General features: G+C 35.5%; 1 protein-coding gene across 16 annotated transcripts in view; it reads left to right on the forward strand.

Moving 5' to 3' along the window:
• The window catches only part of unc-104 (kinesin family member unc-104), a 400417-nt gene that overhangs the window by 334269 nt on the left and 46784 nt on the right, over positions 1-19364 (forward strand). For all 16 annotated transcript variants that reach the window (XM_076197529.1, XM_076197534.1, XM_076197523.1 and 13 more), the window contains 4 exons: positions 2922-3125; positions 3309-3492; positions 13082-13172; positions 16125-16249. In XM_076197529.1, coding sequence (XP_076053644.1) covers positions 2922-3125; positions 3309-3492; positions 13082-13172; positions 16125-16249 — 604 coding nt within the window. The remainder of the gene's footprint in view (positions 1-2921; positions 3126-3308; positions 3493-13081; positions 13173-16124; positions 16250-19364) is intronic.

Genomic DNA, 19364 nt, shown 5'->3' on the forward strand with positions numbered 1-19364 from the left:
CCACAAATCTGATCTGTTTAACTCAAGACTATTAGATATAATACAGAAAAGGGATGGATGGGCTGATTGTGCTTTCCTAGATGTACAAAAAGCTTTTGATAAAGTGCCAAACTGAAAAGTCAAAACCATAGGAGGGGTACAAGGTAAACTACTGGAATGGATGGAGGATTTCTTGCATGGGAGAAAAATGAGAGTAGTGCTCAGAGATGAGGGTTCTACTTGGGAAGAGGTGATTAGTGGAGTTCCACAGGGATTGATATTGGCTCCAATAATGTTTGCTATTTATGTGAATGAAATGGACAAGGGTGGGGACAGTTACATGACTTTTTTTGCTGATGATGCAAAGTTGTTGAGAAAAATGAGCACTGAAATAGACTGTGAGTCACTGCAGAGATATTTGAACAAACTTTGGGAATGGAGTCAGAAGTGGGAAGTGGACTTCAACATTTAGAAATGCAGTACAATGGAATTTGGACAAAGTAAAAACATGATATCAGGGCAATATAAAATTGGTGAAAAGGAAGTAAAGAATGTGGGATTTGAAAGGACATGTCCCCTGTTACACAGATAAACAAAATTGTCGGAGAAACCTACAACTTGCTGAGATCAATGAAAGTGGCATTTAGTTACTTGGATATAGAAATGGTAAAGAAAATACTAGTCACACTGACAAGACCAAGACTGGAGTATGCAGTGACACTATGGTCACCCAGTACTAAAAAGAATATAAGGAAAATTGAAAAAATCCAAAGAGCAACTGTAAAGATGGCCCCCACACTTTCAGAACTGTCATATGAAGAGAGATTGTCAAAACTAGAGTTACTGACCTTGGAACAAAGAAGAGAAAGAGGAGACTTGTTGACCATCTATAGAATCATGAGAGGTATGGAGGTCCTTGATGGAGAAGATTTACTAAATTGGGATACAAGAAATACAAGAGGACATGGAAGAAGCTTAAAAAGGACAGTTATAGAAGAGACCTGAAAAAGAACAGCTTTCCCCACAGAGTGGTGGATGTATGGAATAAACTGGATGAAATGATAGTGTGTGCAAAAACCATACATGAATTTAAGAACAATTTAGATACTGCAAGATACAGAGACAGGACACCACAAACATAGCTCCCCTTCCTGTTAGATACAACTAGGTAAATACATTTACATGATTAGGGTTAGAAGGGCTTTAAGAAGTCATGATAACAAATTATGCAAGCCTACATGTCTAAAGGATATTAAGAAATACAGTTTTCCACAGATGCATAAATACTTGGAATAGATTAGAAGTGATATAGCCCAAGCTAGAAGAATACATAAATTCAAGTCTAGATATGAGAATTGGAAGTTAAGGATATGGAACAAGTTGGAACCATAGATGATTTTGAGGCTAGATAAGATCAATTGAAGAGTAGGAGATAAGACCCAATGAGCAGGGCTACTTTCCTGTATACAACAATAATGTATATACACATGAATTTCTCCTTTGTGCTTCCCTTGAACTCCAAGTCTCTGTCCAATATAATGTTGTAGGCACAATTGCCCCTTCATATAGTCATCTCTTTTCATCCATTCCTGTATACCTATTTTTCATGACACTTTTCAATCTCCTAAGATTTGCTTCCTTCACTCTACACTTTACTTCCAACCCCACTCTTCTATTCCCTGCTACATGGGATCCTAAATTCTTAAAACTATCCAGTTCCTCTAGTCTCTCCCCTTTAAGAGTTACCTCCAGCTCTTTTCCACTCCAGCCCTTGTACATCTGATTATCTTGTTTTACCCACACTTACTTTCAATTTCTTCCTATCACATATGTTCCTCTTATGCCTTGTTTTCTTGTAGGATGAACACAGAGCAGGATCCTTAGTCTTACTTTGTCCCTCTTAGTCATCTTTTATGATATACATGGGAAAGCATTAGCAGAATTCTTTTTCCCCCTACCACAAGGGATAGGATGAGATAGTCATAGAAGTGGTAAAGGACATTTTTAAGGGAACATAAAGGAGGGACAGTTGTACTAAAAAAGTAGCATGATTTTTCTTTGAGTAGAGATTTTACTCATATATAGACAAATGATGTGTGGCTCCAGTCTGTAGCCCCTAAGCAGACCCTAAAGTATTACCTGCATGTTACCATGCAGTCAATACCTCAATACAGGGTATATGCTTTCTCAAAAATCCATGAAACCCCAAAGGACATACTTCCACTTTAGCAAAAATTTCTCTCATATCTTACTTAAAATTATGTATCCTCTTTTCTAAACTTAAATGGCTCCTCCCCAGTATATTGTATATACATTATTTGGGAATGGTGCAGTGAGACCTTGATGCACCCATGCATTCATCATGAAAAAAAAAATGTCAATGTGTTCTCTTACCAAATCGGTTTTCATCTGGGATTCACAGTTGTCATTTGTCATTACAGTACCTGTTGTTGTTCTTCTTTATTATTTTATCAATGTTATATTTTCACAATAAGGGAGAAAATGCCTTTTGGTATATATATACTATATATATATATAATATATGAGAGAGAATGTGGGTGGGGAAGGGCAAACGAAGATGTGTTGGGAATAGAAGAAGAAGACCAAGTTGGTCGCAGCGTTAGGACAATAAACTCTATTCCCAACACATCTTCGTTTGCCCTTCCCCACCCACATTCTATCTCATTTGTCTGAAATAATTATGTATATATATATATATATATATATATATATATATATATATATATTATATATATAATATTTTCATGATGAAATACTTTATTAGTGCCTTAAGATGCATTGTTCATTAACAAAAATACAGTATGATTATTATGCACCATTTTGTATTTTTTTTCACATTACATTTTACATTTATTTTACTTTGAACTTTGTTAGAAGTATACATAAACAGATTCTAGAAAAATTCTTAACATTCTTTCAAGATGAGGAAACCACAGAATACACACAGCCTGCAGGAGTTCGACAGTCAGCTCGTATTTCATTCAATGACAGTACCTTTGGCAGACCCAAGGCCAAGCGTGAGTCAATTTCTGCACAGGTCCTTGAAAAGAACCTACATAATGCAGCTGCAGATGAACGTATAGTGGAGGGTCAGGTTGCTTCAGCTGAGAGCAATAAGGTTGAAGGTATTGTCATGATTGTCTTATTCCATATTTAAGAAAATAGGGACATTTGGGATAATGTTAGCATGTCAAAGTCAAATATGCATGTCAAATGTACTCTAGGATTTCATTTAAAATAGTTTATATCCAAACTGGTGTGAAGATATAATGGATATTTTTTCTTTCTTTTTCTTATATATAATGCAGAAGTTGGTGGGGAATGTGACAGTGGGCGTGGAGATAGCAGTCTTTCATCAACAGATTCCTGTAACAAAGAAGATGAAGACCTACCACCACACTTACAGATTGGAAAAGAATTCACATTTAGAGTCACTGTCCTCCAAGCATTCAGTGTTTCAACTGAATATGCTGATATCTTCTGTCAATTCAAGTAAGGATTCTAGATGGGCTGTTGCATCCATTGGATTTTATTTTCTTGTACCTGTACTCTTATTTTTCTTATGTTTGAAATATAGATCAGTGTTTTGCATGAATTATCTTCATGGTTGTGTGAAAAGGAGGCCAAATTATGGGTACCTGAAAAGGATGGTCCTGTGAGATAGATGTCAGAGAGTTGTTCCCCTGGAACTCATCTTCAGAATCCATCAACACCCTCCAGTGACACCAAATAATTATTCCCTTCCTCCTATTACAGAAGCTGGTGACATAGAAACAGTTCTACACTAATACAGTACAGACAGTAACCCTAATGTATCTTCTCAGATCTTTGCATCATTTGCAAACATATTAGTTTGTTGTTCTTTCCATCATATTATTTACTGAAGTCAAGCACATTATAGGTGCCAATATTGACCCTTGTGAGGCTCTACTCATCATTTCCCCCTATCTTAAGCACTTATCCTTCACTAATGCCCTTATGTATTGGTCTTTACTTGGTGTGTATGTGTTTCTGTGGTTTAGGTGGTAGATTGTTGTAGATGGTTGATATTGCTGCTCTCTCTCTCTGTCTCTCTCTCTCTCTTTCTCTCTCTCTCTCTCTCCCTCTCCTCCCTCCCACTCTCTCTCTCTCTCTCTCTTTCTCTCTCTCCCTCTCCCTCCCTCCCACTCTCTCTCTCTCTCTCTCTCTCTCTCTCTCTCTCTCTCTCTCTCTCTCTCTCTCTCTCTCTCTCTCTCTCTCTCTCTCTCTCTCTCTCTCTCTCTCTCTCTCTCTCTCTCTCCCTCTCCCCCTCCCACACTCTCTCTCTCTCTCTCTCTCTCTCTCTCTCTCTCTCTCTCTCTCTCTCTCTCTCTCTCTCTCTCTCTCTCTCTCTCTCTCTCTCTCTTTGTTATGAAATGTAGTGTGAAGGATGTATGTTGTTTGGTGTTCAGGCATAGACTATTGTGTTCCTGTCATTTTCATGTGGTGTTCAATTGGGAGGATTTTGGTTTCTGTATGTAGATGTCCTATATGGATGGTTTTGGTGTATCCTGTTATTATTCCCATTGCCTCATTCTGCAGTATTTTGTAAATTGTTTGTATTCAATTTGCTGATTATTGGGAGCCATGCTATGGAAATGTATACTAGGGTGTTTCTTATGAACTGTTTGTAGATGGTTATTAGAGTTTCTTTTTACTGTTCAAAGTAAGTGCTAGTGATGAGTTTTAATATTTTTGTTTTCTTGTTGATATCTTCTGTTATATCTTTGATATGTGAATTTAATGTCTTATAAGTATCAAATGTTAGTCTCATTTTTTGGGTTCCTTTCTAGTGGAAGTGTTTGGCCATTTGATTTTACAATAGGGTATTTTTTATTCATGGTTGTCTTAAGTGAGTGCTTTTACTATTAATTTCTGGGGTGAAGGTACCATTCTGTTATTTTTGAACCATGATTTCAGTTTCTTTAAGTAGGCTTGGGTGTTCTTTGCTGCTATTTTGTATTTACTGTGCTGGGTTATCATTCTCAAGTGATCTGCATATAAGAGAACATTGGTGTTTAGTTCTGGTTCAGGAGTTGGTAGATCACTCATGAAGAGGTTGAACAGCAAGGGTGAAAATATTGTATCTTGAGGAACACCAGTGTAAAGTCTTTTATACCAGATATATGTTTGTTTTAGGTTGTTCTGTCTTGTCCTCCTACTATGAAGTTTGTTAACAACTTTTTGTCACTGTTATGGATATCTGTATCAAATATCTTTTTGGATAGTATGTGTCCAGGGACCTTGTCAAAAGCTTTGTTTATATCTAAGCAACCATAACTGTTCTTTCTGGTGGAGCTTTATTATTGAATCCTTACAGTAGTTGTGTGATGTTTGTGAACAGTGTGCTTCACTTCCAAACTTATGCTTTTGAAACCAGCATTCCTATGGTTACCCATTACCTCTACAAATTTATTTTACCTAGAGAAAATTGATTGGATACTTAAAGATTGCCCATCAAATTCCCTACTCTATCAAACCCCTCCTGACATTCACCCCATAGCAAAAACTGAACTAATATGACTGCATTCAGGTCACCATCAACACTAAGATAGTACTGGCACATAATAAGCCTGGCTACATAAACTGCCCCAGATACAATCATCACACAGAGAACACCAAACACCTTATCCTACACTGCCCCATCTGAAAAACAGCTGAGGTTTATATTTGCACTTATCAATAATACCTTGTCAAATTTCTTATCTTTCTATTTTTGGATTTATGTGTATTCAACTCTAGCTCTTTTTATATTCTTCCTCTATTCTGCTGTTTCTTTTCTGTCTCCAATCTCTCACATTTTTCTTATTAAACCAATTCGTTATACATTTTCCAGTAACTCTTGGTGTGCATTCATTTACACCTAAGTTGTAGAGGCTTAGAAAGATTTCCCATTTCTTCTCTATTCCTTTGCATGCATTAATTCATTCCAGTCTGTTTTTTTGTTTGTTTTTTCTCAAATCTGTATAATTTGTTTTCATAAATTTGTATCTGCTGTGTCTGTGTAATTCATTTTATGGCTTATTTATATTTCCATTTACCAATTAAGATTCAAACACTATATGATCACTCTCCTATTGAGTATGTATACTTTTAGGAGTCAGTAATATTGAGTTCTTTGAGAAGCAGCAAGTCCTACCTTGCTGGGTTGGTATTTCTTCTTACTTCTGTCAAACCTTTGACTCATTGGGTCAGTGTGTTATCCATTGCAATATTCAACAGAGTATAATCACAAGAAACTTAAACTTGTTTTCCATTCCACCCAATTCACCTTTTTACAGTAAGAATCTTCCACTACATAGTCCATTAATGCCTTATCAACCACCCTTCCATCCTCCACTCTCTCCCAACTGTACTTATGCTTGACTTTATTCCTAAACACTGCTTGAACTATCATTAATTATCTAAACACATCACCATGAACTCAACAGTGATTTTTACGTGGCACTCCAAACTTCCCAACCACTCCACTTATTGGTTTATACCTTACTCTAGCTTTGAGATATTTCAATACTACTATATTGTCATTTCTCCCAAAACTTTCTAGGCATTCATTTAAATCTATTCAAAAACTGCCCCTTTCCTCTTCACTCTTCACACTACCAGGCCCATATCTACTTACAAAGACCCACATCTCCCCAGTTTCACCTACATTAACCTTGAAGAAACCTTCCATTTCACCACACACCTATCTCCTCACTAGTAGAGCCACTCCATCCCTCTCTTGTCCTCTCCTCACTCCTAACACCCTCCCCCTGCACTCCTAAACTCAAAATCACTGCTCCCTTTCAACTTAGTTTCATTTAATGCCAACACATCCATCTTCCCTCTCACAAACATACTACCTTTCTCTTCCATATTACTCTCATATGTATCACACCCATGCATATTAAAAGACCCAAACATTAAGGTTCTAGTTGGAAAACTCCCAAACCCTTTTATGCCTTGACTTAGGTTTACAGAGAGCAAGATACCTAATCCCATCACTCCATCCTGTTTGAGCCACCTTTTATTACCCGAGTGGGAAAACTTGGTGGCAATATTCTTTCTTTTCTCTACCACAGGGGACAGAGTCAAAAATGGAAATATATACTCAAATCATACAGGACATTGTTAAGAGGGGGGGACAACATAATGGAGGGGGAGTCACAGTACAATAAAGTATCATCATTCCTATATGAGTAGATATTTCCTGAGTCAGAAGCAATGTAGCAAGACAGCACATCCAAAGCAAGGCCACTTCATTTAATCGGTGAACCCCCCTCTCTGTCCCCTCATGAAAAAAAAAAAAAAAAAAAAGGGGAGAAATCCTTTTGGACTGTGTCAAAATATCATTCACACATACTCCTTCACCCCCCATCCCCACACACTCCCTTCCATGCATTACAGAATCATCCATACACAACCATTCTCCACTCACCTCAACAGACATTCTCTTTTTTCCCAATGCCCCTTTTATCCCATCCATCCATCTCATCCTTGGTTGCCCCTCATGTTCACCCCTTTCACCTCTGCCTTCCACACCTCTAAATATAATATCTAAAATCTAAATATAATAATTGGAAATCAAGGATATAGTCTAAGAACTGTGCATGAATTTGAGGCTAGGTATAATAAATTGGAGAGTAAGAGTTGGGACCTGATAAGTGTTGCTCCCTGCCTGTATACTACAATTAGATAAATAGAATTAGGTAAATACAAACATACACAAACTGTTGGAAGATACTGACTGATATACTGAAGGAAAGAGGAAATATAGTAATTATGGGTGATTTTAATTCAAAAGAAATATGTTGGGAAGAAATGACAGTAAAGAGTGGAGAAAACATCTGGGGCAACATGCTGCTCGATATGACCATTGAATACACAATGACTCAGTGGATAAAGGAAAATACCAGATGCAGAAACAATGAGGAACCATCGAGACTGGATTTAATACTTACATCAGAACCTGAAGTTGTGGACAGAATAGATTACAAAACACCAATAGGAAAGAGTGACCATGTACTAATGGAATTCGAACTAAAAGAGCAAATAGACCTAAGAAGAAATGAGAAACATAGAAGACCAATGTACAACAAAACAAATTTTGAGAAACTTAAAAATTCTTTCGTAATGCAAACTGGGAAAAATTCCTAAAGGAAGAAACAAGGATGGGAGAGAAATTAAATATACTAAAAGAAATTTAAAATGAGGGAGTGAACAAATATGTACCACAACAAAAGCAAGAAAGAGTATACATAAAGAACTGGTACAACAAAAGATAAAAGAGACAAAGCTTGGAAAAAATGGAAAAAATAAAAAAATGAGCAAATGGCAAACATACATCAAACTAAGAAACTATTATGTAAAAATACAAAGATGAAAAGAGAAACTATGAAAAAGAAATAATAGAAAAATGCAAGGAACAACCTAAACTATTTTACAGATATGTAAATGTTAAACTAAAAACAAACAAGAAATAGAAAAGCTGTGCCAGGGAAATTATGAATATACAGAACTAGAAATGGCAGAAATTATGAGCAATCATTTCAAATTGGTATTCACAATTGAGAACTCACCTAACTGTGAGGGAATAGAGAGACAGAAATCCCCCACCCAATGAAGGAAATAACTGCAACACAGAAGGAAACCAGTGACCAAATAAAAAAAACCTTGATGTCAGAAAATTGCATGGTCTGGATGGAATTGCAAATTGGATACTGAAAGAATGTGTAGAGGAGTTAACAGATAAAATATACAATATAATCAAATGCTCGCTCAAAGAAGGAAAGGTACCACAAGACTGGAAAAATGCAAATATTGTACCAATATATAAAGGAGGAAATAAGAAAATCCAACTAACTACAGACTGGTCTCCCTAACAAGCACAGTAGCAAAAATATGTGAAAAAGTGGTCAGAAGTAGATGGGTTAAACATCTGGAAGACAAAACTATACTGAATCCAAATCAATTTAGATTTAGACAAGGAAGATCATGTACAACAAACCTGATCTACTTCTATTCGAGACCAATAGAAATAATACAAGAGAGGGATGGATGGGCAGACTGTGCCTATCTAGACCTACAAAGAGCATTTTATAAGGTACCATACAAGAAATTAATAAGAAAAATAGAATCAGTAGGTGGCATCATAGGTAAATTATTGGTATAGATGGAAGACTTCCTGACTGGGAGAAAAATGAGGGTAGTAATTAGAGACAAATACTCGAAATGGGAAGACATGATAAGTGGTGTCCTGCAAGGGTCAGTGCTGGCTCCAGTCATGGATGAAGGAGTGGAGTGTTATATGAATTTCTTCGAAGATGATGCAAAAATACTAAAGAAAGTAAGAACAGAGGAGGATTGTGAATCATTACTGTTAGACCTGGACAAAATTTGGAAATGGACTCAAAAGTGGGAAGTGAACTTCAATATCAAGAAATGTAGTATAATGGAGTTTGGAAAAAGTTAAAACAGAGATTAAGAAATTATAAGATTGGTGAAGAAAAAGTCCAAACAGTGAACTCGGAAAGAGACCTTGGAGTAATCAGCAAAGACATGACACCGGACCATATCAATAAAATAGTCGGAGAAAACTTCAACCTATTAAGATAAATGAAAGTGGCATTTGACTACTTGTATGAAGAAATTATTAAAAATATATTAATTACACTAATAAGACCAAAACTGGAGTACGCAGAAACCCTATGGACACCCAGTACTAAAAAGAATATAAAGAAATTAGAAAGAATACAAAGAGCAACAACAAAGTTAGCACCAGCTCTTTCCAAATTAACATATGAACAAAGATTGTCCAAATTGGAATTACCAACTCTGAAACAAAGAAGAGAAAGAGGAGATCTGTTGATTGTCTATAGAATCATGAAAGGAATGGAAATCCTTGATAGGAATGATTTACTAAATTGTGACAATGGAAAAACCAGAGGACAAGAAAAGTATACTCAAAAAGGATAACTATAGAAGAGATCTGAAATGAAATAGCTTCCCACATAGGGTAATGGATACCTGGAATAATTTAGATAAAGAAACAGTGTGTGCAAACACTATACAAGATTTTAAGAAAAAAGTTGATGCTGAAAAATACAGGTCTTTAAGATTCTAAAGGGAATTGACACCATAAAAAGTGACAAAATTTTCGCACTGAATGAGAATCAGACAAAAAACAATGGTCTCAAACTGTCCAGAAATAGATTTAATTTGGAAGTGGGTAGAAACAGCTTTGCCAACCATGTAGTTAATGAATGGAATAAACTTCCTGCAGAGGCAGTGCAATGTAGTTCAGTTCGAAGCTTTAAGAATCATCTAGATAAACACCTAAGCAAGATACTGTAATGACTATCATTTATTTTATATTATTTGTTTATTGGTTTATTATCGTTTGCCCATTTGTTTACTATTATTTGCTTGATTCTTATATATTATTAGTTATATGTCTTTAAGATTCTAAAGGGAATTGACAACATAAAAAGTGAATTTTTTTTTGCACTGAATGAGAATCAGACAAGAAACCATGGTCTCAAACTGTCCAGAAATAGATTTAATTTGGAAGTGGGTAGAAACAGCTTTGCCAACCATGTAGTTAATGAATGGAATAAACTTCCTGCAGAGGTAGTGCAATGTAGTTGTTGTTGTTGTTGTTGTCATTCCTTAGACTGTCTGTCCGAGCAGTCCCGTTCAGTTCAAGGCTTTAAGAATCATTTAGATAAACATCTAAGCAAGATATAATGACTATGATTTATTTTATATTATTTGTTTATTTGTTTTATCATTTGCCCATTTGTTTATTATTATTTTCTTGATTCTTATTTATCATTAGTTATATGTCAATTTATTATTACTTACTATTTACCTGTTTGTTTATTATTTAACTATACCTATGGATTTATGTATTTTATTTATTATTTACATTATTATAGTTTTTATTTATGTATTTTATTTATTATATACATTATTATAGTTTTTATTTATTCATTTATTTATATATCATTATTATGACTTTTTTCACATCCTTATACTTTGATACAAAGATGGGTCACCACAAATATAGCTCCCTTCCCATATAATACAACTTGGTTAATACTAAAGAGAATAAGTACATAAGAAGGTTGCAAATAATTTCAAGAAGACCTGGACAAAATTTGAAAATGGAGTCAGAAGATTGAAGTGATTTTCAACATCAAGAAATGTAGTATAATAGAATTTGGAAAAATAAAAACAGAATATCAGGACATTACAAAATCAGTACAAAGGAAATTAAAAAAGTCAACTCAGAAAGGGACCTAAGAGTAACTATCACCAATGACATGACACCAGACAAACATACCAACAGATCATTTGGAGAAACTTTCAATTTATTGAGATCAATGAAAGGCTTTTGATTACATGGATGAAGAAATGGTAAAGAAAATATTAGTTACATTGATAAGATCAAAATTGGAGTACACTGCAACACTATGGACACCTAGTACTGAAAAAAACATAAAGAAATAGAAAGAATTCAAAGAGCAATGACAAAGATGGCAACAACACTCTCCAATTTGACATACAAACAAAGATTGGATAAACTCAAACTACCTACTCTGGAACAAAGGAGAGAAAGAGGAGACCTACTAACCATATACAGAATTATGAAAGGGTTGGAAGTCCTTGATAGAGATGACTAATTAAAGTGTGACAAAAGAAAAACCAGAGTACACAAAAAGAAACTTAAAAAGGATAGTTATAGAAGAGATCTAAAAAAGAATAGCTTCCCACACAGAGTGAATGATATCTGGAACAAACTGAATGAAGAAACAGTGAGTGCAAAAACTATACAAGAATTTAAGATCAAACTGGATACTGAAAGATACAAAAGCTGGTCACCATGACCATAGCTCTCTTTCTGTAAAATATAACTAGGTAAATACATATTGAGGTTGACAAAGTGGATAGACTCTATTGAAAGAAGGGATCTCTTGATTAGGAATAAGATCTTTAAGAAGTCATGAGAAAAAAATAAGGAAGAATACATGTCTAAAGCATGTAAAGAAATACAGTTTTCCAAATAGATGCATTAATACTTGGAATGACTTAGATATATTACCTTCTAAGCCCAAGCTGGAACAATATATGAATCAAAATCTGAGTGCAATAATTGGAAATCAAGGATATAGATTAAGTTAGAACTGTATATGAATTTGAGTCTAGGTATGATAAATTGGAGGGTAGGAGATGGGATCCATTGAGTGTTGCTCCTTTCTTGTATACTACAATTAGGTAAATACAACTGTTGCACCATGTTATCAATCCTCAGACAACAGCACAATTTCTCTTTTCTGAGTGATTTATGGTACCTCTCGGAGGCTATTATCAGTTTCCTGGAGGCTACAGGTTTTATTCAAGAGTGACCAGCTGCAACGGATTGGTTGATTGGTGAGGTCACCACACAAGGTATAAGAAAAACAGAATACAAAAGGCAGCAACCAAAACTACCCCATATCTAAATGATAAGACACATCAGGAAAAAATGTGAAAACAGGGACTTCCCACATTGGAAGGGTAAAAAGAGAGAGTGGTGATATGGTGATGATATTTAGATCAGAAAGTATAAAAAAAAATAATGAACAGGGAGGATCTACTAGTGTGGAACGAAAGATCAGCAGGAGATCATTGTGAAAAGATGAAAAAGCAAGATTTCTTAAGAGATGTTAGGAAATATAGCTGTCCAGATAAATGTGTAGGTTTGTGGAACAAGTTGGATGAATTTTAAACAAAGTTTGATAAGTGGTGACAAAGGGATGGGACCCCATAAGCACAGATCCAACCCTGGATACCACAGCTAGGTAATACACACATACACATTCCTAAATGTATTTAAAGCCATTTAGTTGATGAAGACAAAATAGTAGGACCTCATGAGCATAGCTCTTCCTGTCCTAAAGACTAAAGAAAAAACATTTAGGTAAATATATTTTTGCATAAAAAATTTATCTTGATATCTTGTACACAAGTATATAGGGTAATTCTTGTCTTTATCCTTCTTGCAAACTGTATATTTATTTGTGGTCATATGTTCTAACAGCTTTCTACACCGGCATGATGAGGCATTTTCTACAGAACCAATTAAGAATACAGGGAAAGGTCCTCCACTTGGCTTTTATCATGTCCAAAATGTAAGTATGTTCTTCACAAAATATTTTTCTTGTATTTTTCTCATCTTGTGAAATACATTACAATATAATTGATGTGTGTTAACCAAAGTCAATTGGGTTTTAAGGGAGGGAAAGGAAGAACTAAGTTTCATTAAATAAAATTTTAAAATAATTTTATTTTACCTCATGATGTTCTTCCTTTCCTATCATTATGAAAAACATTGTCCCTGAGGTCAGTCAGTTTCTTTTGTTCTTGGCCATAGGAGACCCATGGTCATCAAAGTATCATTTGGCAACAGCCCCAGGGTTAGCATGTAGGTCACTCAAAGAAAAAAGTATATATAGTAGAACCTCTACATACAAATTTAATTCGTTCCAGGACCTAGTTCGTATGTTGAAATGGTCGTATGTTAAATCAAATATTGTATTCCCATAAGAATACACTGTAATTCATTTAATTCGGTAGGTGTGGGTGGAGAGGTGGTGACTGAGATACATATCGTAACTTAGGCTACTCTAACTTACACTACTCTAACTTAGCTTATATATGCGAAACTTCGACGACTTCGTATGTTGGAAATTACTTCGGGTGTAGAGTCAAATATTAGATCGAATTTCACATCGTATGTTGGAAAATTCGTATGTTTAGGCAATCGTAAGTAGAGGTTCTACTGTATTATGTACTGTGTTATAATGGTAGTATACAAAGTAAGAATTATGCATGTGGGGTCTCATCTCTGCACTTCCATTGGTCAAATATAACTTTAAATTCATTAATGTAATTTGTTTGTTCTTTTTCTTTTATGTCATTCCAAGGATTGGTGCATCTGTATGAAAAACTGTATTTCTTAATATTGAAACACCATGCCTTATTCAGTTTCTTTCCATGCCCTCCCCTTTTTTTTTGTCAAATTAGTCTGAGTTGTCTTTCCATTAATCTTAATACATATTTGTTCATACCCAAGTTTTATCTACTTTTATTGTATTTATTTATTTTTCTATTTACTTATCTTTTTTTTTTTTTTTTTTTTTACTAAATTTCATGAACATTTATTAATTCCTCCCAGTTTGCTTTTTAAGTGTTGGGCTGTTTCTGTGTGTATCTATTAGAATGAGGAGATAAGTTGCTGGATGTCTGTTTTCTTTATTTGGGAAAAAAAAAAAAATGGTAAAAGAATGGTGGAACCTGTGTGAGAGAATGATTGGCCCCCATGGTTCTGGAACCAGGAACATTAAAAAATTTCTAATTCTGAAGTCCAAATTTTCTAATTCTGAAGTCCAAAAAGCTGAGGATTGGCAGTTCTTGGTTCTATTGACAAGAGTCACACAGATGGACATGGGATAGTAATGCTGGAGGAGTGGCCAAGGAGATCAATCATGTGTTTGTTGACACTCATTGGAAGATCCTACAGAACTGTAGGGGTTATCAGAGTGCTCAATTCTTTGGGACTGATCATAGACTTGTGGCCACAACACAGACTGTGTATCAAATTAAGGAGAATCATGAAACATAACCCACCTGGATTTCATCTGGAGAAACTCAAGGATCATGTATTTACCTAGTTGTATTTTGTGGGAAGGGGAGCTACGCTTGTGGTGTCCCGCCTTTGTATCTCGCAGTGTCTAGTTTGCTTTTAAACTCATGAATGGTTTTTGCGCACACTATTTCCTTGTCCAGTTTGTTCCAAGTGTCTACCACTCTATGTAGAATTTTTTTTTTTCTTCAGATCTCTTCTGTAGCTATGTTTTTTTATTTTCTTTCCATGTCCTTTTGTGCTTCTCCTCTCCCAGTTTAACAAGTCCTCTCTATCAAATATTTCTGTGCCTTTCATGATTCTGTAGATGGTCAGTAGGTCACCTCTCTTCTTTGCTCCAGAGTAATCTAGTTTAGCCAATCTCTCCTCATATGACAAGTTTGCGAGTGCAGGTGCCATTTTTGTTGCTGCTCTCTGGATTCTTTCTATTTTCTTTATATTCTTTTTGGTACTGGGTGACCACAATGTCACCGCATATTCTAGTCTATGCCTTATCAGTGTGACCAATATTTTTTTAATAATTTCTTTGTCCAAATATGTAAATGCCACTTTTATTGATCTTAGCAAGTTGTAGGATTCTCCAACAATTTTGTTTAACTGTTTGTCATAGGACAAGTCGTTTGAGATAATTACACCCAAACTTTTTCCAATCTCTCCTTCTTTACCTCCTTGGTTCCAATTTTATGTTGTCCTGATATTCTGTTTTTGCTTTTTCCAAACTCCATTATGCTACACTTCTTAATATTGAAGTCCACTTCCAATTTCTGACTTCAGTTCCATACTTTATTCAGGTCTTCCTGCTGTGATTCACAATCCTTATCAGTTTTTACTTTCATTAACAGTTTGGCATCATCAGCAAAGAAGCTCATGTAACATTTCACATCCTCATCCATGTCATTCACATAAATAGCAAATATTATTGGAGCTAGTACAGACGGAGAGGGGGGGGTCGCCGATTTAATGAAGCGGCCTTGCTGTGGATGTGCTGTGTCTTGCAACACTGCTTCTGACCCAGGGCAGTGGACAAAGTGCAGGGATGACCTGTCATCCAGGAGGTGCTAAGATGAGAGGGAGGTGGAGGGGTGTGGAGTGTATTCAGGGATGGAATGGGTGGGAATGATTTTATGCCTTTATTGGCTACCCCCCTTGTAAGGGGGAAAAAGCCTTGGTATATGTATGTATGTGTATGTAGTACAGATCCTTGCGGTACTCAACTGATCACCTCTTTCCAATCTGAATAGTTTTCTCTGAGCACTACTCTCATTTTTCAACCAATCAGGAAGTCCTCCATCCACTTGAGTGAAGCAACATGCTTCCTGATGTATGCTCCCAGTTGATGAGTGATGATAGAACACTTCTAATATGTGCAAAATATGTTTATGTATTTAGATTATTGCTTTAGAGTATTTAATCTGAATAAAGGTGATGCAACTTTCAGATCACAGTGACAGTGACGCGGTCCTTCTTGGAGTACATAAAATCTCAACCAATCATCTTTGAAGTCTTTGGACACTACCAGCAACATCCTCTTCATAAAGATGCCCGTCAGGATGCCACACACTTGTGAGTCACATCTCCTACTTCAAATGAAGCAAGCTTATGTAGTCATGTATATGATCTGGATAGTTCTCAGTATAGAGCTGGTATATAGTTAGATACCATGTGAAATATTACTCTCTGATGCAAATTGTTTTTCAATGGTTGATGGTATTTTAAATCATAAAGATTTTAGCCGTAAGGATGTATGTATCTTTAGCCACACTTTGGACCACACATATGCATTCAGTACCCTTCCCATGTACTTGTAAGGATAATCATGTTTGTTCCAATGTAGTTTCAGATGTACTAAGATTACATAAAATGAAGTTATGAGATAATTCTAGTCCTTATAAGTGCTTTTGCTTTTAATTTCCCAGACTTTACTAATAGTGTGCATGCACTGAAACCTTTTCTTTTCCTATTCATTTAGACACTGTACTTTTTGTATTTAAGTTGTTTTGTTGATGATAAATGGGTAAGTACATAATGGAACAGAGAGAAGTGACACTGAAGATGGTGTGCGTAAAGGTGAGATAAGGATGAGAGATACGAGCATTTGGGAGTGCATATGGCCCTAGTAGTGAAAAAAGTGAGGGAGGGAAGAATTATAGATTGATTTGAAGTATTATGTAGAGAAATTTGCTTAGAATATGCACCTTAGATAAGTTAAATTAGAGTATATATTTTTGATTTACATCTTTGTTCAGACATGTTTTGCCAATGCCTCCCTTTTGTTTGACATATACAGGATACCATATAAATGTCAGTTATGTGTTTTATTTCTTATTCTGCCTACTTTCCATCAGCTTGTATATGGTAGATAGTAGTGAGATTGGTCTGTAGGATGCTGGGTTTTCAAGTGGTTTATTTGGTTTTAAAATGGTTCTTTTCCAAATTGTTGGAATCTTATTGTGCATCTAAAAGTGGTTGAAAGTATATCAAAATTTTAATTATTTTTGGGATAAGGTGTCTTGAATACAAGCATACCGTTGTGGTTCTTACTTCTCTTGAGAGGGATTTTTTCTGTGAGGCTGATGTCTGGAGGGTGTTGAAGGTGTATTGAACTTGGTGGTCTGTCTTGTAGGGCTTCTTTAGTGATCGGAATGTGAATGTGTTTTTTATTGATGTATCATGTTGTATTCCTGGTAGGTGGTTATATATACTTTAGTTGGGAAGGTTTTTTTTTCCATTCATTTGGTGATGTTTGTGTGATATAATGAGATGAGCATGTGGTGTTTAGGGTTCTAGCATAGAACTGTGTACCTATCATTTTCCCATGATGTTCTATGGGGAGGATTTTAATTTTTGTGTGCATCTGTCCTATTTTGGTTGTTTTGGTGCATCCTGTTATTACTCTCAGTGCTTTATTTTGTATTGTTTGTAAAATGTCTACATTTGTTTTGCTGATTGTTGGAAATCATGTTGTGAAAGGATAGTCAAGGATGGTTCCTATGAATTGTTTGAAGACCTTAGAGCTTCTCTCTGTTGTACAAAGCCCTTGCTTGCAATAGATTTTAGTAGGTTTATTTTCTTGTTGAATTTTACTGTCAGATCTTTTATATGTGGGCTGGAGGTAATATGAGAATCATAGATGAGTCATAGAATCTATTTCCATTATTCATTGGAAGGGTTTGCTCATTTAATTTCACTGATGGATTTTTTTTTCTTTTTTCCCTTCTCCATGTGTGTCAGGAATGAGTAATGTTACTGATGATTTCTGAAATGAGGCTTCAATTCTGTTCTTTCAAAGTCATCCCTCTAGTTTGTCCAAGTAGGCTTAGGTTGTTTTCACTGTTATTTTGTAGTTTCTATGTTGGGTTAGTATTGTCGTCTGCATGAGTACATTGGTATTAAATTTTGGATCAGAGGTTAGGAGATTGCCTATGAATAGGTTGAATATTGTAGGTTAGAGTATTGCACCCTAGGGGATTCCATTGTATAAACTTTTTTGTCCCAGAAATTTGCTGTGTTCAGGACACCATTCAGCATTAAAACAGTATCAACACAGGCCACAGAACCAAATTGCCCAAGGTGCAATCATCACAAAGAAGACAGAGCACATTGTACAATGCCCCACACCTACTATCCTTAAACAACAACACAATATTTTGTCCTTGAGTGACTTATGGGCCCACCTAGGGACTGTAGGTAGTAAGCTGGGAGTCATGTGTCTACTGCAGGAGAAACCCAGGGCAAAAGACTTATTATGACAAAGTGTTTTAAATGGATGTTTGAGATCTTATCTGGGCCTTCAACATTGGAGTTTTTAAATTACTTTAATGCTTCTTCTTCATCTTTGATGGAGAAGGGAGAGGGATCTGTTTCTAGTCTGATTTTTATATCTTTTTTTTTATTCACCTATTTTCTAAACTTGTGGGTTTGAAAGATGTTTTGGGGAAGGGTTTGTTAATGGTATTGGATTTCTGTTTTATTGATGGTGTTTTTCCTTGGATTACTGGTATTCCAACTGCTTCATGGGTAGGAGCTGGGTTAATTTTTGAGTTTTTGAAGCATTTCTGCAGTATTCAAAATGAAAATTATGTCTAGTTTGTACTAAAATGTATGTACTTTATCTTAATCTAACTTAATTTTCATATTGTTCTCTAGTTGTATAATTCCCATAATCCTCTTATGATTGGATTGCATGAGCCTTTGTGATATAATATTAGTTCACTTTCTGCTCTGTGATAACTCATAATGCTATTCATCTTCATTTGTTTGTTTTCATGTAAACTAATTGTGGATTCTGTTCATCTACTGTATTTTTTATAACACTTAACTGTACTATTTTTTTTTTGCTACCTCCCTTGTAAAGGGGAAATAGCCATTGGTATATGTATATAACTGTATGTACCTAAGTAAAAATATCCACATGTGTATTGACCTAATTGTAGGTAAATGCAATTAGGTAAAGATGCATGCAGCTGTATTTACCTAACTGTATATACAGGTACTCCTCGTTTAACGACCTACTCGGTTAACGACAACTCGGAGTAACGACGGGCTTTATGACGTCGTTTAACGTAAATCTCCCGAAGTTACGACGTCGTGTACGATAATTAAGTTGGCTGAGGCAAATTTGTATGATGTTATAAATGAACTTGTACAGTGGATATTAGCTGTGAGGTAAAGTGTTCTG

Source organism: Oratosquilla oratoria, chromosome 1, assembly GCF_046742065.1.
Source record: "Oratosquilla oratoria isolate Oo_2021 chromosome 1, ASM4674206v1, whole genome shotgun sequence".
Taxonomy (NCBI): domain Eukaryota; kingdom Metazoa; phylum Arthropoda; class Malacostraca; order Stomatopoda; family Squillidae; genus Oratosquilla; species Oratosquilla oratoria.